Source organism: Tupaia chinensis, unplaced genomic scaffold, assembly GCF_000334495.1.
Source record: "Tupaia chinensis unplaced genomic scaffold, TupChi_1.0 Scaffold000685_1, whole genome shotgun sequence".
NCBI classification, from domain to species: Eukaryota; Metazoa; Chordata; class Mammalia; order Scandentia; family Tupaiidae; genus Tupaia; species Tupaia belangeri.
The window spans coordinates 460034-478570 of record NW_006160208.1 but is presented as its reverse complement, the minus strand read 5'-3'; the positions used below and the strand labels follow the sequence as shown (position 1 = coordinate 478570).

Sequence of the window (18537 nt, the reverse complement as noted above, 5' to 3'; positions counted from 1 at the left end):
GCCTGAAGGGAGGAGCTGAGGAGGACACTGTAAGATACGGTTTCCAGGTTAGGAGAGCCACAGAAAGCGGGTTTAGGATTGCACAGGTACCGAGGGCGAGAGCAGTGTGTGTTAGGTTTCTGCAAGCTGTCACCTCAAACACAGTATCCTGCCAACAAGCACCATTTCCCGAGGGCGTGAGAGATGAGAGCTGTGCGGAAGAGTAAGGGGACAGCTGAGGTGGCACAGTGGTGATGTGACACTCTGCGAAGCTGAACCCATCTGGGAAGGTGCTGGGTTTGTGTTCCAGGGTCTCCCTGAGCACACCAGGCACGTGTGCACCTGCCTGTGACCTTGTGGCCGAGGTCGGGGGGGGACTTCTGCCAGTCGTTCTGGTCAGCTCGGCAAACACACGGGGCGCTGCCTCTCCTCTGCTCTCCCCAAAGGAAGCGACGCGCACATACCGCGCAGCGTCTGGGTACCGGACTGCCCCATTTCTGTCATCTGGTTTGTTTTTCTTTTTCACACACATAAGAATTACATTCAAGGTATTGTACAAATTAACATGTTGAAAATCTGATGTGAATGTTCTTCAAGAGTTGATAATTATGTTACCAAAAAACCCGCGAAAACCCAAACAAATGTTCAGTCTTTTACCCTCTAAGTGAGTGACTGGATGGAAAAATAATCTCGAGGGATGGGGTCACACATCGTCCGCTGGCAGGGAGGGGATGCTGATCTTCGCCCTGGTGAAGTAGGCGATCTTCTCCCTAGAGTCGGGTGAGAATACACCGCCTTAAATACGGTGGTGGGAATACCCTCTGGCCATTAAAACTGCCCGAGAACCGCGGTGATGTCTCCACGAGCCCGATACAGCCTTCCCTCGGGTGGAACTCCACTGACGAGCAATTCGGTCTCTGCCTTTTACAGAGAAGGCATCTGGGGACGGCAGCTCTGGTGTAAGGCCAAACACCTGAGTCCCAGCTGTGAGCTCCCTTCTGGGGTTTCTAAGATTAGACAGTTTTTAAACCACCAGGGGCTCACTCTAGGTAGAGGTGTGTTCCTACCAGGTAGGGGAGGATTCAAAGGGGCCAGAATACGATATTGAAACTTTGCAGTGACCTCAAAGGAAAGGACAAGTTACCAGGAAACTCTACAACATTGAGACTACCCCAAAGCAGAGACAACCTGCTGCGTGACATCGTGTCTCAGATGAAGGGGAAGAAGGAGGGCTACTGTCACAAAGGCCAACTGTCCGCATCCCGAAGCAGGGATGAGGAGAAACCGCCTGAAGGGAGGAGCTGAGGAGGACACTGTAAGATACGGTTTCCAGGTTAGGAGAGCCACAGAAAGCGGGTTTAGGATTGCACAGGTACCGAGGGCGAGAGCAGTGTGTGTTAGGTTTCTGCAAGCTGTCACCTCAAACACAGTATCCTGCCAACAAGCACCATTTCCCGAGGGCGTGAGAGATGAGAGCTGTGCGGAAGAGTAAGGGGACAGCTGAGGTGGCACAGTGGTGATGTGACACTCTGCGAAGCTGAACCCATCTGGGAAGGTGCTGGGTTTGTGTTCCAGGGTCTCCCTGAGCACACCAGGCACGTGTGCACCTGCCTGTGACCTTGTGGCCGAGGTCGGGGGTGGACTTCTGGGGACCCTGCTGGGTGGGGTGCCTGTCACTTCTCACTCTCTCAAGAAATAAGTAATCTTAAAAAAAAAAAAAAAAAAAGAATAAAGCACTGGTCTTCCCTTAAAAGACAGTTTAGAGGAGGAAGTGGGGTCAGAAACAAAGAGTCAAGTGGGGATGTTCTGGAGATGGAAAGAATCGAGAAGAAAAGGACGAGTAAGAAAACTGGACACTGGAAGGAGTTTTGTGGGACAGTGTCCTCTGGATTGTCCGATTCCCTAAGAGATAAATACAAATTTTAGAAAGTAGGAGCGAATGTCCACGGTGTCAGTGGAGGCCGTCAGCAGAGCTGAAAACCATGGTGTTTTCAAAGACCTGAATTAATTGTCCGTCAGTGCCTACATTTAAGGTATTTCACGTAATTTTTTTTTTTTTTAATTTACCATAGGGTGGGTACTTGCCAGAGAGAGAGAGAGAAAGTGAGAAATCACCTTCCACCTGCTCCTCCTCCCATCCCCCCCGAGGATGGCCATGCTGCAATCCTCTCTCCTACTCTCCTTTTGGGATTTTGGGCATGCATGCACACGAGCCTGGTGTGTTTTCAAGCTGCTAGGTCCAGGACTTGAACCGGCCACGTGAGATCCAACACCTTAACTACTGTGCCATCTCGCTGGCCCCACATAAAATTCTTGACTCCTAATTTCTTTTGAAAAATCAGGTGGTCAGAAAACACAGGGCTTCTGGGACTGGCAGGAGGCATGGTGGTTAGAGGTGATGAATTCCCATATGGCCGACCACAGTTTGAGTCCTGGACCTGGAGGCTTTCTTGCCTTTTCTTTCTCTCTCTCTTGCTCTGTTTCTCTCTGGTCGAATTAAAATAAATAAAGTTAAATAAAATAATTATTATAAAAAAGAAAGAAAGAAAACACAGGGCTTCTGACTCCAAGAGAAAAAAGAGGCTAGGGAGACGTCACGTCTGTGTGTGGGGTTAGCGCTTCAGGCCCACCCCCCCTGTCCTCCTCTGCTCTCCCCAAAGGAAGCGACGCGCACATACCGCGCAGCGTCTGGGTACCGGACTGCCCCATTTCTGTCATCTGGTTTGTTTTTCTTTTTCACACACATAAGAATTACATTCAAGGTATTGTACAAATTAACATGTTGAAAATCTGATGTGAATGTTCTTCAAGAGTTGATAATTATGTTACCAAAAAACCCGCGAAAACCCAAACAAATGTTCAGTCTTTTACCCTCTAAGTGAGTGACTGGATGGAAAAATAATCTCGAGGGATGGGGTCACACATCGTCCGCTGGCAGGGAGGGGATGCTGATCTTCGCCCTGGTGAAGTAGGCGATCTTCTCCCTAGAGTCGGGTGAGAATACACCGCCTTAAATACGGTGGTGGGAATACCCTCTGGCCATTAAAACTGCCCGAGAACCGCGGTGATGTCTCCACGAGCCCGATACAGCCTTCCCTCGGGTGGAACTCCACTGACGAGCAATTCGGTCTCTGCCTTTTACAGAGAAGGCATCTGGGGACGGCAGCTCTGGTGTAAGGCCAAACACCTGAGTCCCAGCTGTGAGCTCCCTTCTGGGGTTTCTAAGATTAGACAGTTTTTAAACCACCAGGGGCTCACTCTAGGTAGAGGTGTGTTCCTACCAGGTAGGGGAGGATTCAAAGGGGCCAGAATACGATATTGAAACTTTGCAGTGACCTCAAAGGAAAGGACAAGTTACCAGGAAACTCTACAACATTGAGACTACCCCAAAGCAGAGACAACCTGCTGCGTGACATCGTGTCTCAGATGAAGGGGAAGAAGGAGGGCTACTGTCACAAAGGCCAACTGTCCGCATCCCGAAGCAGGGATGAGGAGAAACCGCCTGAAGGGAGGAGCTGAGGAGGACACTGTAAGATACGGTTTCCAGGTTAGGAGAGCCACAGAAAGCGGGTTTAGGATTGCACAGGTACCGAGGGCGAGAGCAGTGTGTGTTAGGTTTCTGCAAGCTGTCACCTCAAACACAGTATCCTGCCAACAAGCACCATTTCCCGAGGGCGTGAGAGATGAGAGCTGTGCGGAAGAGTAAGGGGACAGCTGAGGTGGCACAGTGGTGATGTGACACTCTGCGAAGCTGAACCCATCTGGGAAGGTGCTGGGTTTGTGTTCCAGGGTCTCCCTGAGCACACCAGGCACGTGTGCACCTGCCTGTGACCTTGTGGCCGAGGTCGGGGGTGGACTTCTGGGGACCCTGCTGGGTGGGGTGCCTGTCACTTCTCACTCTCTCAAGAAATAAGTAATCTTAAAAAAAAAAAAAAAAAAAGAATAAAGCACTGGTCTTCCCTTAAAAGACAGTTTAGAGGAGGAAGTGGGGTCAGAAACAAAGAGTCAAGTGGGGATGTTCTGGAGATGGAAAGAATCGAGAAGAAAAGGACGAGTAAGAAAACTGGACACTGGAAGGAGTTTTGTGGGACAGTGTCCTCTGGATTGTCCGATTCCCTAAGAGATAAATACAAATTTTAGAAAGTAGGAGCGAATGTCCACGGTGTCAGTGGAGGCCGTCAGCAGAGCTGAAAACCATGGTGTTTTCAAAGACCTGAATTAATTGTCCGTCAGTGCCTACATTTAAGGTATTTCACGTAATTTTTTTTTTTTTAATTTACCATAGGGTGGGTACTTGCCAGAGAGAGAGAGAGAAAGTGAGAAATCACCTTCCACCTGCTCCTCCTCCCATCCCCCCCGAGGATGGCCATGCTGCAATCCTCTCTCCTACTCTCCTTTTGGGATTTTGGGCATGCATGCACACGAGCCTGGTGTGTTTTCAAGCTGCTAGGTCCAGGACTTGAACCGGCCACGTGAGATCCAACACCTTAACTACTGTGCCATCTCGCTGGCCCCACATAAAATTCTTGACTCCTAATTTCTTTTGAAAAATCAGGTGGTCAGAAAACACAGGGCTTCTGGGACTGGCAGGAGGCCTGGTGGGTAGAGGTGATGAATTCCCATATGGCCGACCACAGTTTGAGTCCTGGACCTGGAGGCTTTCTTGCCTTTTCTTTCTCTCTCTCTTGCTCTGTTTCTCTCTGGTCGAATTAAAATAAATAAAGTTAAATAAAATAATTATTATAAAAAAGAAAGAAAGAAAACACAGGGCTTCTGACTCCAAGAGAAAAAAGAGGCTAGGGAGACGTCACGTCTGTGTGTGGGGTTAGCGCTTCAGGCCCACCACTCCTGTCTCTCACCCCAGCCAGGTATCAGCAACCAGGCGCATCCTCATGGGTGCTGCCAGACTCCAGCACAGTCTCTCATCCTGGTTCAGCCCCCCATTCTCATAATCTGCCCGGTGACAGAAATGTGTCTGCTTCTTAAGGGAAGCAGGGATGGGTGTGAATGCTTTGTTCTGGATTTTGGTGACAACCAGGAACGATACCACCCGCCAACAGTGCCACTTACTCTTCAAGTGACCACAGCACCACGACAAGAGTCCTCTCGCCCACCAGTCCCACCGGTCCTAAAGACCCAAGCAGTAACCATAAAGGACCCACGGCAGAAGGGAGGCAGGGAAACCCAGCCCTACCACACATGGTCGGCAGCTCGCTTCCCTCCCTCCACTTCTGACCACGCTGTGGGAGGATGGCCGGCATTTGCGCTCAGGCTTACCCCTCCATCCGGAGCCAACCCCACGCCTCCTGACTACCCTCTGCTCCACACGCTCCTGTTTCCCCACACTTCAAAGCACCTTCTCAAGACTGCTCTGAAACCCACACCAAATCCACAGCAAACGAAACCCTCTCAGTGACTCTCCTCTTACTTGCCTAACTGGCCTCCTGGTCCCAGATCTGGGGGATTTTTCAGTTTCTTTCTTTTTTGTTGCCTTGACAGCATCAAACAATCTCCTCCACCTCCCTGACTCTCCCCCGCCCCAGCCATGCCCTCTCGGTTCTCCGGCCAGGCCTTCCTACATCTCTTGCTGCAAGCCCTTCTGTGGTTGGTGCCTACTCGCCTTTTTTCTTGGTCACCTTTCCCCACTTTCTAGCCCATTTCCATTGATGGAACTACGACATGGAGGAAAAACTCAGTTTTCATCTCCTGTCCTGACGCTTACTCTAGCTTTAGATTTCGTCTCCACGATGGTCTCGTGGCCCCGGTTACGTGGGCTGCCTGCCGGCACTGTGAGCCCGACACGTGCGAAAGCAGAGCTCGTGCGCGCCGTTGCTACACCTGCCCCTCTGCGGCGTTCTCCACCTCCAGGGCAGGCGCTCCACTGGGACCCGCCGACCCGCCCTTTGCTCATGTCCATCAACACTGGCCTCCCCTTGCGGGCCTGTCCCTCGCCTCCTCTCCCCAACGCCTCTAACATCTGCCCCACACAGAGGCGATCCTCACCACTTCCTTCTGTGCGTGGAGAGCCCTCCTGGCTCCCTCCCTAAAACCCCCTGCACTGGGAGGCCAAGGCCTGTGTAGTCTGAGCCCAGCTCTCCCCACAGGTGCACCCGGCGGTTGGCTGCTCACACACGTGGAACTTGGCACTGACCCCTAAGCCCCTGGCTGTTCATACTGATCTTCCTGCCTCAATGCCCTGCTCAAACAGACCACCACTAGTGCCTGAAGAATGCAGCCTCTCCTTCCATGATGGTGCAAATGCTGCCTTTCCAGGAATCTCCCTGCAGTGTGGGCGGCCCTGACACCTGCCCCTGCAGACTGATTCCTCCTGCGGGCGCTCAGGTCCCTCCCTAGACCTTCAGCTAGCTTTTCCACACAGCCTTGGGCCTGCCTGTTTACCTGCCTGACCCTCCACAGTGCAGAGCCCCACCAGGAGAGCGGGAAGACTGCTCTTTGTCTGCTTCGTAGGGTCTAGCGTGGTGTGCCCGAGGAATGTCTGCACAAGGAGGGAACAATAAAGCCCCAAGAGCTATGCCTCTTTTGCTCTGTTCTGTATCCTATGTCAAGATTTCTCAGTGGGATGTGCAGTTCCTAAGCGATGGAGACACCTGGGCTCTTGCGCGGCCAGGCTTTAACCAACACTCCAACTCTTCTAGTTGGGTTTGGAGCCTCAGGAAGGAGTCAATGGAAACGCATTTCTTCAAACTGGGGATCAAGGGACTTTTGCCTCATTTTAATAAGAACTGTCGCTGCACCTCAGCAGACCCCGTGAGGGTCTTCGGAAAGCCGGTCTGGGCGGGGGCCATTTACCTGAAGGACTGCACCTGTCGGGGCACCTTCCGGCTCTGCTCCCGGAGCCGGCACACATCCTTGGAGACTTGCCGCATCAGCTTCTCTGCGCTCAAACCTTGCTTCTGCTCCTCTTTGGACTGTTCGGCCTGGGAAAGGAGACGCGAACATGAGAAACCTACTGCATACTAACAAGGAGTCGCTGAAGTCAGGTGAGAGGGCTTGAGAGATGGCAGACTCAGGTCAGGAGGGCAAGCAGGTGGCGAGGAGCATAGGTGTCTCTTTTCAACCATCAGGGACAACACCCACCACCCCAGCTCATGCTGAGGGAGCGCAGGACTGAGACGGGGGCAAGTTTATTTTAACTGAATTTAATTTTTTTTTTACTGCACAGGCAATATGTGACAATTTGATCATATATGAAAAACCTGAGAATTCCCCCGATGGTATCTGAAAAATACCCATAGCACTGTTTCCGAGAAATATGTACTGTTAGCATTGCCAACTCTTATTAATCCTTTCCCCCCTTTTTTATCTTAGCCATTAAAAAAAAAAAGGTTTTAAAGTAGACTTAACCTATCAGAAAACCTCACATATTGTTCATTTAACTTTTACAGACAGAACACGCCTAATCCTTTTGACCCTCTTCTATCTTAGCCATTAAAAAAAAAAAAAGGTTTAAAGTAGACTTAACCTATCAGAAAACCTCACATATTGTTCATTTAACTTTTACAGACAGAACACGCCCCGTAACCAGCGCTGAGGAAATGACAGAACGTCCCCAGTTCCAGAGCCCCCGTACCGTGCTCGGGTCTCTACCCTGAAGGGCACCGGCATTCTGTCTCTACCAGCCGTCCCATCCTGTGTGTTGATCGGAGTGAGACAGTGAGGAGGGACTCCTAAGGTCTGGCCACTTCCGTTTGACCTCATGCTTATGGGACTCATATACCGTTACCCGCTGCAGCTGCAGTTTGTTCTTTTCACAGCTATGCGAATATTTCACGATGACTTTACCACACGTTATGATCTGTGTTAATGTTGATTGACGTTTGGATATTTTGCATAAACACATTTTTTAAACTCTCAGAGGGCATGTGTGCTAGTCGGAGCGAGTGACAAGGTGAACACTCCAGCGGGGCATGCTCATGGTGCTAGGCCTTTTCCCCCTCTCCACCAATTTGGGACACACACACATGTCCAGTGAATTTCTCAAGGTGCTGGCGACAGGATTCAAACTGCAGTTGGCCACGTGGGATCTGGCTTCCTTAACCACTGTCACTGTGCTGTAGGGCAGGCCTACATGATAACTTTGTTTTTGTTAGGTTTTTTGCTGTAGGGAGCGTGTCCGCACCAGAGACAGAGGGACAGAGAGAGAGACAGTGAGAGGGAAAGTGAACAATCTCTCCCCAGGGGAGATGGCTATGCTGCACCTCTTCTCCTCCTGGGATTTTGGGCATCCACACACATGTGCCTGGTGTGATTTTCAAGTCTTCAGGTCTAGGACTCGAATCACATTCAGTCATGTGAGAATCCAAGTCATCTGCTGGCCCCCACATGATATATTAAAAAATGAAAACAGACCAATGATATATTAAAAGTTGCCTTTTCACTTGATTCATTCACTCACGCATGTATTCATCCACTATTCCAAGGAAAGGGAGTACAGGTCAGCGGTGAAGAGAGAACCCTCTGGAGCTGAACTGCCTGGCTTCGAATTCTGTTTCTGCCACTTACTGTGTGACCTGGGGCAATGTGTGTGAGCTCCCTGTGCCTCGGTTTCTGTTTATAAACTAGGAATAAGTACTTATTTCAAGGAGTTGTGAAGCCTAGATGAGTCAATATAGGCAAAGCGCTTGAGCAGTATCCAGGACATTGCCGATTCCACTACTTCAGTGTTCAGGACCTGCTGTGGCTGCTTTTGCTATATGCTAGGCACTGTGCAAGATGGGAGATGTGAACAGGGAAGATGAAGTCTGTGTGGGTGGGGGGCAGTGGGGGGGCAACAGCAAAAACTAGAGATTGAATAATTATTAAAAATTAATAATATAGGGGCTAGCAGTGGCATAGTGGTTAAGGTGCTAGATTTCCGCATGGCTGACCACAGTTTGAGCCTTGGACCCAGTGGCCACATGCTGGGCGTGTGTATGTGCATATCCAAAATCCAGAGAGAAGAATGGAGGAAAAGGAATTGTGGAATGGCCATTTCCCCTGGGAGGGGGTGATTTCTCACTTTCCCTCCCTCTTTCATCTCTTTCTCTGGTGAGTGCCATGTGCCCTGTGGCAAAAACCTACCCCCCCCAAAAAAAACCCAACAATATTTGTAAATACTTTCTTAACAAGTCTTCCTCATCAAAACATTTCTAAAAATAATTTTATTTTTTAGAACAGTTTTAGGTTCACAGCAAAGCTGAAAGTGACAATCCAAGGTCTTCTGAGATGGTCTATTTTCATGTGAGTTTGGCAGATGGTTTCTTTCAAGGTATTAGTCTATTTCTATTGGTTATCAAATCTGTGGGCACAGAGTTGCATATAGTATTTCTTTATTATTCTTTTAATGTCCATGGGCTCTACAGTGATGTATCTTTCATTTCTTTTAAATTTGCGTTGGCAAAAGGCACGTGTGCTCACTGGAGAGAGACAGACCAACCTTCCCAACCACGCCTCAATCCCTTCTCCATTTCTCCCTCCTTTCAGAATTTTGGACATGCACACATATCCACCCTCGGTGTGTATTTTGATTTCCCTTCTTTCATTTCTGATATTAATAATTTAATCGTGTTTTCAACGTTCTTTTTCTTAGCCTGGTTAGTGTTTATCAATTTTAATGGTCTTTGGCAAGAACCAGCTTTTGGTTTCATGGATATTTCTCTGTGAATTTCCCATTTTCATTTTCATTCATTTCTAATTTTTATGATTTCTTACGCCTACTTTGGATTTAGTTCACTCCTCTTTTCCTAATTTCCTAGTGTGAAATCTTAGATGATTGATTTTAGATCTTTCTTATCTATTAGGAAATGTATTCAATGCTATAAATTTTCCTTTAGACAATGCCTGTGCTGTATCCAACAAATTTTAGTAAACTGTATTTTCATTTAGTTCAAAATATTTCATTTCTCTTGAGATTTCTTCTTTGACACTTTTTTAGAAGTGTGTTATCTATTCTCCAAGTACAGATGGTCCCCCAACTTATGATTTTTTAAACTTTATGATGGTGTAAAAGTGATACACATTCTGTGGAAACCACACTTCAAATTTTAAACTCTGATCTATTCTGGACTAGTGATACATGGTACAACACTCTCTCCTGATGCTGGCAGTGGCAGCAGGACATTCTGTTTTTCACTTTCAGTACAGTATCAACGAATCACATGAAACTATCACACTCTATTCTAAAAGAGGCATTGTATTAGATGACTTATTCCAACTGTAAGCTAATGTAAATGTTTTGAGACGGTTTAAGGTAGGCTAGACTAAGCTATGCTGTTTAGTAGGTTAGTTGTATTAAATGCATTCCAAATTACGATATTTTAATTTATGATGTGCTTATTGGGATGTAACCCTATCTAAATTAAGGAGCACCTGTATTTGGGGATTTTTCCAGCTATAACTCTCTCTTACTGATTTCTAGTTTAATTCTATTGTGGTCTAACAGACACAGTATGACTTCTATATTATTTTATACTTGTTAAAGTGTGTTTTATGGTCCAGAATGTGGCCTATGTTGGTGAATGTTCCATCTGAGCTTGAGTAAAATGTGTACTCTTCTATCATATAAAGTAGTCTACAGCTGTCAATTCCATCCAGTTGATTGATGGCACAGTTGAGTTCTTCTGCTTGCTAGATCTGTCCATTTCTGATATATGTGATTGAAGCTTCCAACTGTAATAGTGGATTCATCTATTTCTCCTTCCAGCTCCATCAGCTTTTGCCTAGCATATTTCGGTGCTGTTAGACAGGTAGTATTAAGGATTGTTATGTCTTCTTGAAGAACTGACCCCTTTGTTATTATGCAATGCCCTTCTTTACGCCTGATAACTTTTCTAGATGAATTCCACTCTATCTGAAATTAATACAGCTACTCCTGAATTTTTTTGATTAGTGTCAGCATTGATCTTTATCTATTTATTTTTAGTCTGTATGTGTTTTATATTTAAAGTGGGTTTCTTGTACAGAAAAGAGTGGGCCTTGTTTTTTGATCAACTCTAATAACCTATCTTATAATTAGTTTATTCAGACTACTGATGTTTAAGTGATTATTGATATAGTTAGATTAATATCTACCATGTTTGCTACTGTTTTCTATTTACTGCCCTTGTTCTTTGTTCCTATTTTTGTCTTTCATTCTTGAATTGTTTTGTTTTAATTGAATGTTTTATGATTCTATTTTCTCCTTCATCATAGCATGTCAACTATACGTTCCTTTTTACTTTTTAGTGGTTGTCCTAGAGTATGCATTATACATTAATAACAAATCAAACAAAACAAAACAAAACAAAACAAAAACAACCAGTCCAAATTCACTTTCTGCAACTTAAGTAAACAGTGCTGCAAGTACCTTATTACAACAAAATATTCTTAATTCTTCCCTCCTGTTCCTTGTATCACTGCTGTCGTTCTTCCACTTATACATAAGCATATATAAGTATACACACACAAGTGAATACATTACTGCTATTCTGAACAAATTGCCTATGTCAATGACAAATAAGAAAAGGTTTTTTAAAAAAATATATTTAATTTTATTAATTATTATTCAATTTGATCAGAGAGAGAGAGAAAGCAAGCTGCCAGGTCCAGGACTTGAACCACATTTGGCCATGTGGGAGCCCAGCACTTTAACTACCATGCCACCTGCTGGCCCGAATAAGAAAAGTGTTCTATTTTTATCTTGTCCTTCTTCAATGCTCTTCCTTTGTTTATGTAGATATAAGTTTTGGATCTATAACATTTTCCTTTTTTTTTTTTTTTTTTTTGAAGAACTTTTTAAAACATTTCTTGCTGGATGGGTGTATGGAGAACAAATTTCCTTAGTTTTTGTTTGTCTAAGAAATTCTTTATTATTATCTTCCTTACTTTTGAAAGTTGATTCTGTAGTGTACAGAATTCAACATGGATAGGTTTTTCTCCTATTTAAATTATTTCATTCCACTCTCTACTTGCTTGTGCGATTTCTGAAAAAGTCAGATATAATTCTGATCTTTGCTCCTCTATAAGTAAGGTGTTTATTCCTCTGGTTTCTTTTTGATTTTCCATAGTTTAAATGCGTTTATGCCGAGGTTTTTGTTTTTTATTTTCTTGTTCAGTGTTTTCTAAGCTTCATGGAGCTGTGGTTTGGTGTCTGATATTATTTGGGAAAAGTTTCAGGTATTATTGTTTCAAAAATGCCTCTGTTCTCTTATCTTTTTCTTCTCCTGGTATTCTCATTACACATACTTTATTTATTTATTAAGAATTATTTTTTTATTTAACTTTATTTACCCATTCTTTATTTGACCAGAGAGGGACAGTGTGAGAAAGCGAGAGAGAGAGAGAAAGGGAGAGAGAGAGAGAGAGGGAAAGGGAGAGAGAAAGAGAAAATGAGAAAGCAAGCCTCCAGGTCCGGGACCCAAACCACGGTCAGCCATGTGGGACTCCAATGCCTTTAACCACCATGCTACCTGCCGGCCCCCATTACACATACTTTACATCTTCTGTAGTTGTCTCACTGTTCTTGGATATTCTGTTCCTGTTTTTCCAGTTTCTTTTCTCTTTGCATTCATTTTCAGCTTTGGAAGTTTCTATTGACAAATTCTCAAGTTCAGATATTCTTTCCTTAAATCATGTCTATTCTACTAATGAGCCCATCAAAGCCATTCTTCATACTGCTACAGGGCTTTTCACCTCCCATATTTGTCGGAGTTTTTCTTAGACTTTCTATCTTTATCTTTCCATTGTCCCTCTTACTTTTGCCTACTTCTTTCATATAGTCCTCAGCATATTAATCACAGTTGTTTGAAATCCTTGGTCTGACAATTCTAATATCCCTGTCATATCTGAATCTGGTTTGGATGCCTTTTCTGTCTCTTAAACTGTGCCTTTTAGTATGCCTTGTTATTTTTCTTTGAAAGTCAGACATTGTGCACTAGGTGAAAGGAATTCCAATAAATAGGCCTTTAGTAGTGTGATGGTAGGGTGTGGTGGGTATGGGAAGGGCCTGACAGCCTGTTGACTGGTCTTTCCATGGGCCTGTGTCCCTGAGCTGTAAATCTCACAAGTGGTTCTCAGTCTTTTTCCTCACCTTAGGTGGGGCAGGATTATTGGCTGGATGTTGGTATTTCCCTTTTAGTAAGGACGCTAATAAAATCCCAGTAAAATACCTCACACTGAGGCTAAGCCTTCTTAAAAAGAATGTTCTAGTGTATTCCAAAATGGTTACTTTTCCTCTACCTTTGTTGAAATCACGAATGGATTTTTCTCCAGTGTTCAACTTTAAGGACCTGGTAGGGCTCCTGGAAGTAAAACTAGGGGTCCCCATGACTGGGTCTTCTAGGAGAGTTAACCCTCAGTCTTGTCCACATTGGGCCCCCAGCAGTTTCTCAACTATAGCTAAGAATTTCCTAGCCTGGACCTGGTTCCTACAGAGGTTTCTGCTCATGGGCATTTACTCTGGGTTAAGCTATCTCTGTCCTGTCTCTCTGGTCCTGGGGACAGTGGTATGCCCTCTCTGACTAATTTAAGAAGAGCTGTTCATTTTGTAGTTTTTCACCTGCTGTTAAATTGGAATTAAAAACAAATTCCTTACATGTTGGACTACAAACCAGAGTCCTACAACTTTTTATGGTTTTATAACATTCTACTTAATACCTATGACATAATTATTTAATGAATCACAGTTGCAATTCAAGTGGGATTTAGCTTAAAAAAATCTAGACAAATAAGAAGTGGTTACATTAGGTTTGGTGGGGAGCAAAAGCAGGTATGTACTATATAGTTTTCAAAGCTAACCACAATAAGCCACACTGGCATATGCACATAACTCTGTGATTATAGCATCCCATTATCAATAAATAATCAAAATGACGATTAATTTGTAGTTTGAGTTTAAGAACACAAAAAGTTGTAAAATACTGAATAAGGCTTCTCTGACATGAAGTCCAAACCTATGTTTACTTATAACTAACTATCAAATAAAAAGACAACTCCTTCGCTCTATCTTGGGTCATCAGAAAAGCCATGATGCATTTTTGCACAGGAAAACATAGAAATATGTTTCGGTGACATGTGGTGTCTTCTGTGTCTACCTCTAAAACCAGTCCCTCTGAGAGAAATAAAAGCGTAATTTAGCTGATCTGTGTTCTGGGGAGCAGTGGGACCTTACACATATGAGTTGGCTTCTGTGGATTTGGGGAAAGCTGCTTTAAGAAAAGGAATTCTGAGCAACGTTGTTGGTGCTGACACAGGGTCAATTTTCACTGCCCCCTCTCCCCAACGGATGTCAGGAGGGCTGAGCTGCCTCGGCAGTGCACGCGGAAGCGGCCGAGTGCTGAAGCTCAGCTGCTACTCTTCGTCTAACAGGCAGAAACCTCCGCCATGTTTACGGCAGCTAAGAGGGACTGTGACTTGGTTGATTCGATCCGGTTTCCAGGCCTTGTAGACACACACACTGAGAGCCAGCTGTTTTCACAGTGAGACCTGTGGATGACACAGGAACTAGACACTCCTTACAAGTACTCTTGCCCTGCCATACCTTCCTGGACAGCACCATAGCTTACTCCCTTACTTCCTGCCTCCCCCAGATGGGAGGGACCCATCTGCATACCCTCCTCAGGACTCCCAAAGCTTTTGAAGGCTCTGCGCACAGTAGGTGCTCAGCAGATACACGTTGAATGAATGAAATCAGTAGGCATCTGGGAAAGCTAGGCTTTTTGATAGTCTTTTTTTTTTTTTTTTTTTTAAGATTAACATGCTTTAATAACTCTCAAAAGTGTAAAACAACCCAGAGTTTTGTTCAACAATTACTGAGTATAACAAAGTCTCTAGAAAGCCATAAAAGAAAGATTGATGGATTTCAATATAAGCAAACATTTCAACTTCCGTAATTTGAAAGGCATTCATTCAAAAAACAAATGATAGAACGGACAAAAACGTTTGTAACTCAAATGGCAGTCAGGTGTAAAAAGAGGACTTACAAGGAGAAAAAGATAAAATACCACAAAAAAAAAAAAAAAAGGCACTGGGTATAAAAAGGCAGTTCACAAAATAAACACAAATGGCAATAAATATGAAAGGCCACTCGCTCTCATCAATAAACAAAGTAATACCTTACTTTATGGGAAAAAAAAAGTTTCGGCACAGCCAGTGGCACAGCGGTGAGGGCGCTGGATCCCACATCGCCAACTGTGCAGTTACGCGTCCCGGACCCCATGGCTTGAAAACCGTGCAGAGCAGTGAGGGGTACACTGTCCAAAATCCTGAAAACGGACTGCAGTGTGACCCTCATGGGGGGCGTTGCCCCCTCTTCCCCCAACTCCCTGTCTCTTGAGAGTGTACATAGCCTCTGGCAAATTAAAAAAAAAAGAAGGAAAAAAAGAAATGCATTTTTTGGGTCATCAGAAAAGTCATGATGCATTTTTGCATAGAAAAACTTAAATATGTTATGATGACATGTGGTGTCATCTAAAAGCAGTCTCGCCAATGTGTCTACCTCTAAAACCAGTCCCTCTGAGATAAATAAAAACGCAATTTAGCTGATCTGTGTTTTGGGGAACAGTAGGACCTTATAAATACTAGTTGGCTTCTGTGGATTTTCAGAAAGCTTCTTTAAGAAAAGGAATTCTGGGGACCAGCAGTTGGCATAATGGCTATGTCGCTGGACTCCCATGTAGTCGACCGCAGTTCGAGTCCCGGACCCGGTGGCTTAAACTTGTGCTGAGTGCGTGTGCGTGCGTGCCCACGCTCCTGAGAGGAGAATGGAGGAGACGAGACTGTGGCGTGGCCATCCCCCCATGGGGTGATTTCTTGCTTTTTGTCTCTCTTGTGCGTAGCGTCTACGCACTATACAACAAACCCTAAAAAAAAAAAAAAAAAAAAAAAAAGGAATTCTGAGTCACATTTTTGGAAATTTCTTTTTTCTTTTATGAGAGAAAAATAAGCACCCTCAACAGTCTCATGTCGCATTCCCCTCCCTCTTTGTGCCCCCAGGTTTTCCAGTAAGCCAGGATCATGGGTGTGGGTACCTGTTGTGTGCAGATCAACCCAGGAACCAAGCTCCGATCCCCCATATGGCTTCCAGCATCACAGAATGTTGCACCCCCACTGCACCATCATGGCTGGGCCAAAGCATACCTTTCTCATCTTCGAGACTGCAAACATTTTAAAGGATTGCTAGCACTGGGAAGAGGAAGGCATTTGTCCCAGTCTGTAACATCCCACAGAGACACCCTCCTCCCCAGGTGGAGGCAGTCTGAGTCACACGCCTCATTGGGCAGGGGGCACAAGTGTTGGGGAAGAGGCCATGACCGCTACAAGTCAGAGGCTGGGAAGGGGCCCCCCCCCAGCACAGGTCAGCTTCTCTCCCCATGGGCCCTAAGCGATGTGCTAAGTAACAGAACAGAAAACACGGTGCTGCTGAGTGGACGCCTCTGGGTATGCTGGTGGCAAAGGAAATGGTCAGGAAAATTCCGAACACCAGAATGTGTCTGCTGTTTTTGTAGCTTAGAACCAAGTCTTATGAGAAACCAGCTCAGGCCAGAGCTATGTAGTCGGCACAGAGACAGAGTGAAAACAGCCCTGTTGAGCGTGGTAGCCTCAGCTGCAATCTAAGTAGAAAGACAACCCCATAACTGGGATCCTTCTCAACCTGAAAAGCTAACTGCTCTGTTCTAATTCAAAGAGTCATAACCTACAGAAGGAGAGAAGACTGGTGCTGGCAAGAGGGAATTACAAATCTTGTCTTCCTGGGACTAGCAGTTAGCGTAACGGCTGTGTCGCTGGGCTCCCACGTAGTTGACCATGGTTCGAGTCTGGGACCTGGTGGCTTCAACTCATGCTGGGCGCGTGTGCTTGTGTGCCCAAGATCCCAAGATGAGAATGGACGAGAAAAGATTGCGGCGTGGCCATCCGCTCGGGGGGTGATTTCTTGCTTTCTGTCTCTCTGTCTCTCTCTGTCTGGGGAGTACACGTGCCCTATAGCAAAAACCTCTCCAAAAACAGAAAAAAAAAAAAAAGAATCTTGTCTTCCCATCATGCCCACTGTTGCAGACAGAAGTGAAAGAACAAGGCCTAAAAGACATGTCAAGGGGGGCTGGCAGGTGGTGTGGTGGTTAGGGTGCTGGACTCCCACGTGGCCAACCACAGTTTGAGTCTCAGGCCTGGTGGCTTGCTTTCTTACTTTCTCTCTCTCATTCTCTCTCTCTCTGGTCAAACTAAAAAATAAACAAATTAATAAAATTAAATGAATAATTCTTAAAAAACACACAACAAAGGACCAGCAGATAGGATAACGGTTATGTCATTGGATTCCCATGCAGTCAACTGCGGTTTGAGTCCTGGACCTGGTGGCTTGAAACCCATGCTGGGTGCGTGTGCGTGCGGCTTGGCCATCCCCGCTGGAGGGTGATTTCTCGGCTTCTGTCTCTGTTTCCCCAGCAAGCACATGAGTCCTATAGCAAAATCTCTCTCAAAACATAAACAAATGACACAAGAAGATCTTTGACAATGGTTCACAGCCAAATTGATCACCAGTCATTCTCCTGCTAAGAATATATACTTTAGGAATGCCACAGAGACCAGCAAGATGCAAAAATAGGAACAGAAATGTTCATTTCCACACTGTTTACAACTGAAAATTTAGTAAATTATCATTAGGAAAATAATTTAAAATGATGATTTATCTATTTGGGCAAGTACCTTAAACATAATAAATTACAGCAACATTTACTAATCTGGGAAGTTGCTCATTATGCATTACTAGAATTAAGTGGGGGGAAAATAGTAACTTTCAGAATAATGTGTCTCTATGACCCTATTTTTGTGTAATTCTTCCAGGTAACACATACACACGCCCTCCGTAACAAAGAACTTTAAGGGGCCAGCTCTGTGGTGCAGTGGTAATGCACTGCTTAAGAGAAACTGGCTCTCACAAGACACTTCGGTTCGAACCCAGTCTGGTCAGCCTAGAAACAGGCTGGGCACAGGCAGTGATCTGATGGGCTGAGATGGGAGGGAGGGGATCATGGCGTGAGCAGACCCTGGGGAGGGGCTCCTATCTCTTTCTTCCTCTTTCTCACATATACATGCATGCGCATGGTCTAGCATGAATTTTTTAAAAACTTTAGAAAAAAAGAACTGGAAGGATGTACATCAAATTGTCAGTGGTGGTAATCTCTGAGGAAAGGGCCTCTAAGAGGACTTCTATTTTTGCTTTATAGTTTTGCATTATTTAAATTGGTTATAATAAAGCATGTGTTACTTTAAGCCATTTTCCCCTAAATCTTGAAATATTTTCAGTGTGTGGTACACTTAACTCATTTTAAAAGAAAGATGAGATTTTACAAGATTTATTTCTTCAGTAAATATTTACAAAGAATCAATTATATTCACACTACTTTACGGAAAGCTAAATATCCTACAATAGGAAATGCTAGTGCTTCGCTAATAATAGTAATCTGTCGGAATAAGTTTTTTTTTTTTTGGAGAGGTTTTTGCTATAGGGCGTGTACGCTCGCCAGACAGACAGAGAGAGACATAGAGACAGAAAGCGAGAAATCCCCCGCCACGGGGGATGGTCAC

At 45.0% G+C, this 18537-nt stretch overlaps 1 protein-coding gene across 2 annotated transcripts in view; it reads right to left on the bottom strand.

The window, feature by feature from the left end:
* Positions 1-2742: 2742 nt before the first annotated feature.
* Positions 2743-18537, bottom strand: part of WWC2 (WW and C2 domain containing 2) — a gene marked incomplete at its 5' end in the record, with an annotated part of 134130 nt that continues 118335 nt past the window's right edge. For both annotated transcript variants that reach the window (XM_014592384.1, XM_014592385.1), the window contains 2 exon segments: positions 2743-2963; positions 6790-6917. In XM_014592384.1, coding sequence (XP_014447870.1) covers positions 2897-2963; positions 6790-6917 — 195 coding nt within the window.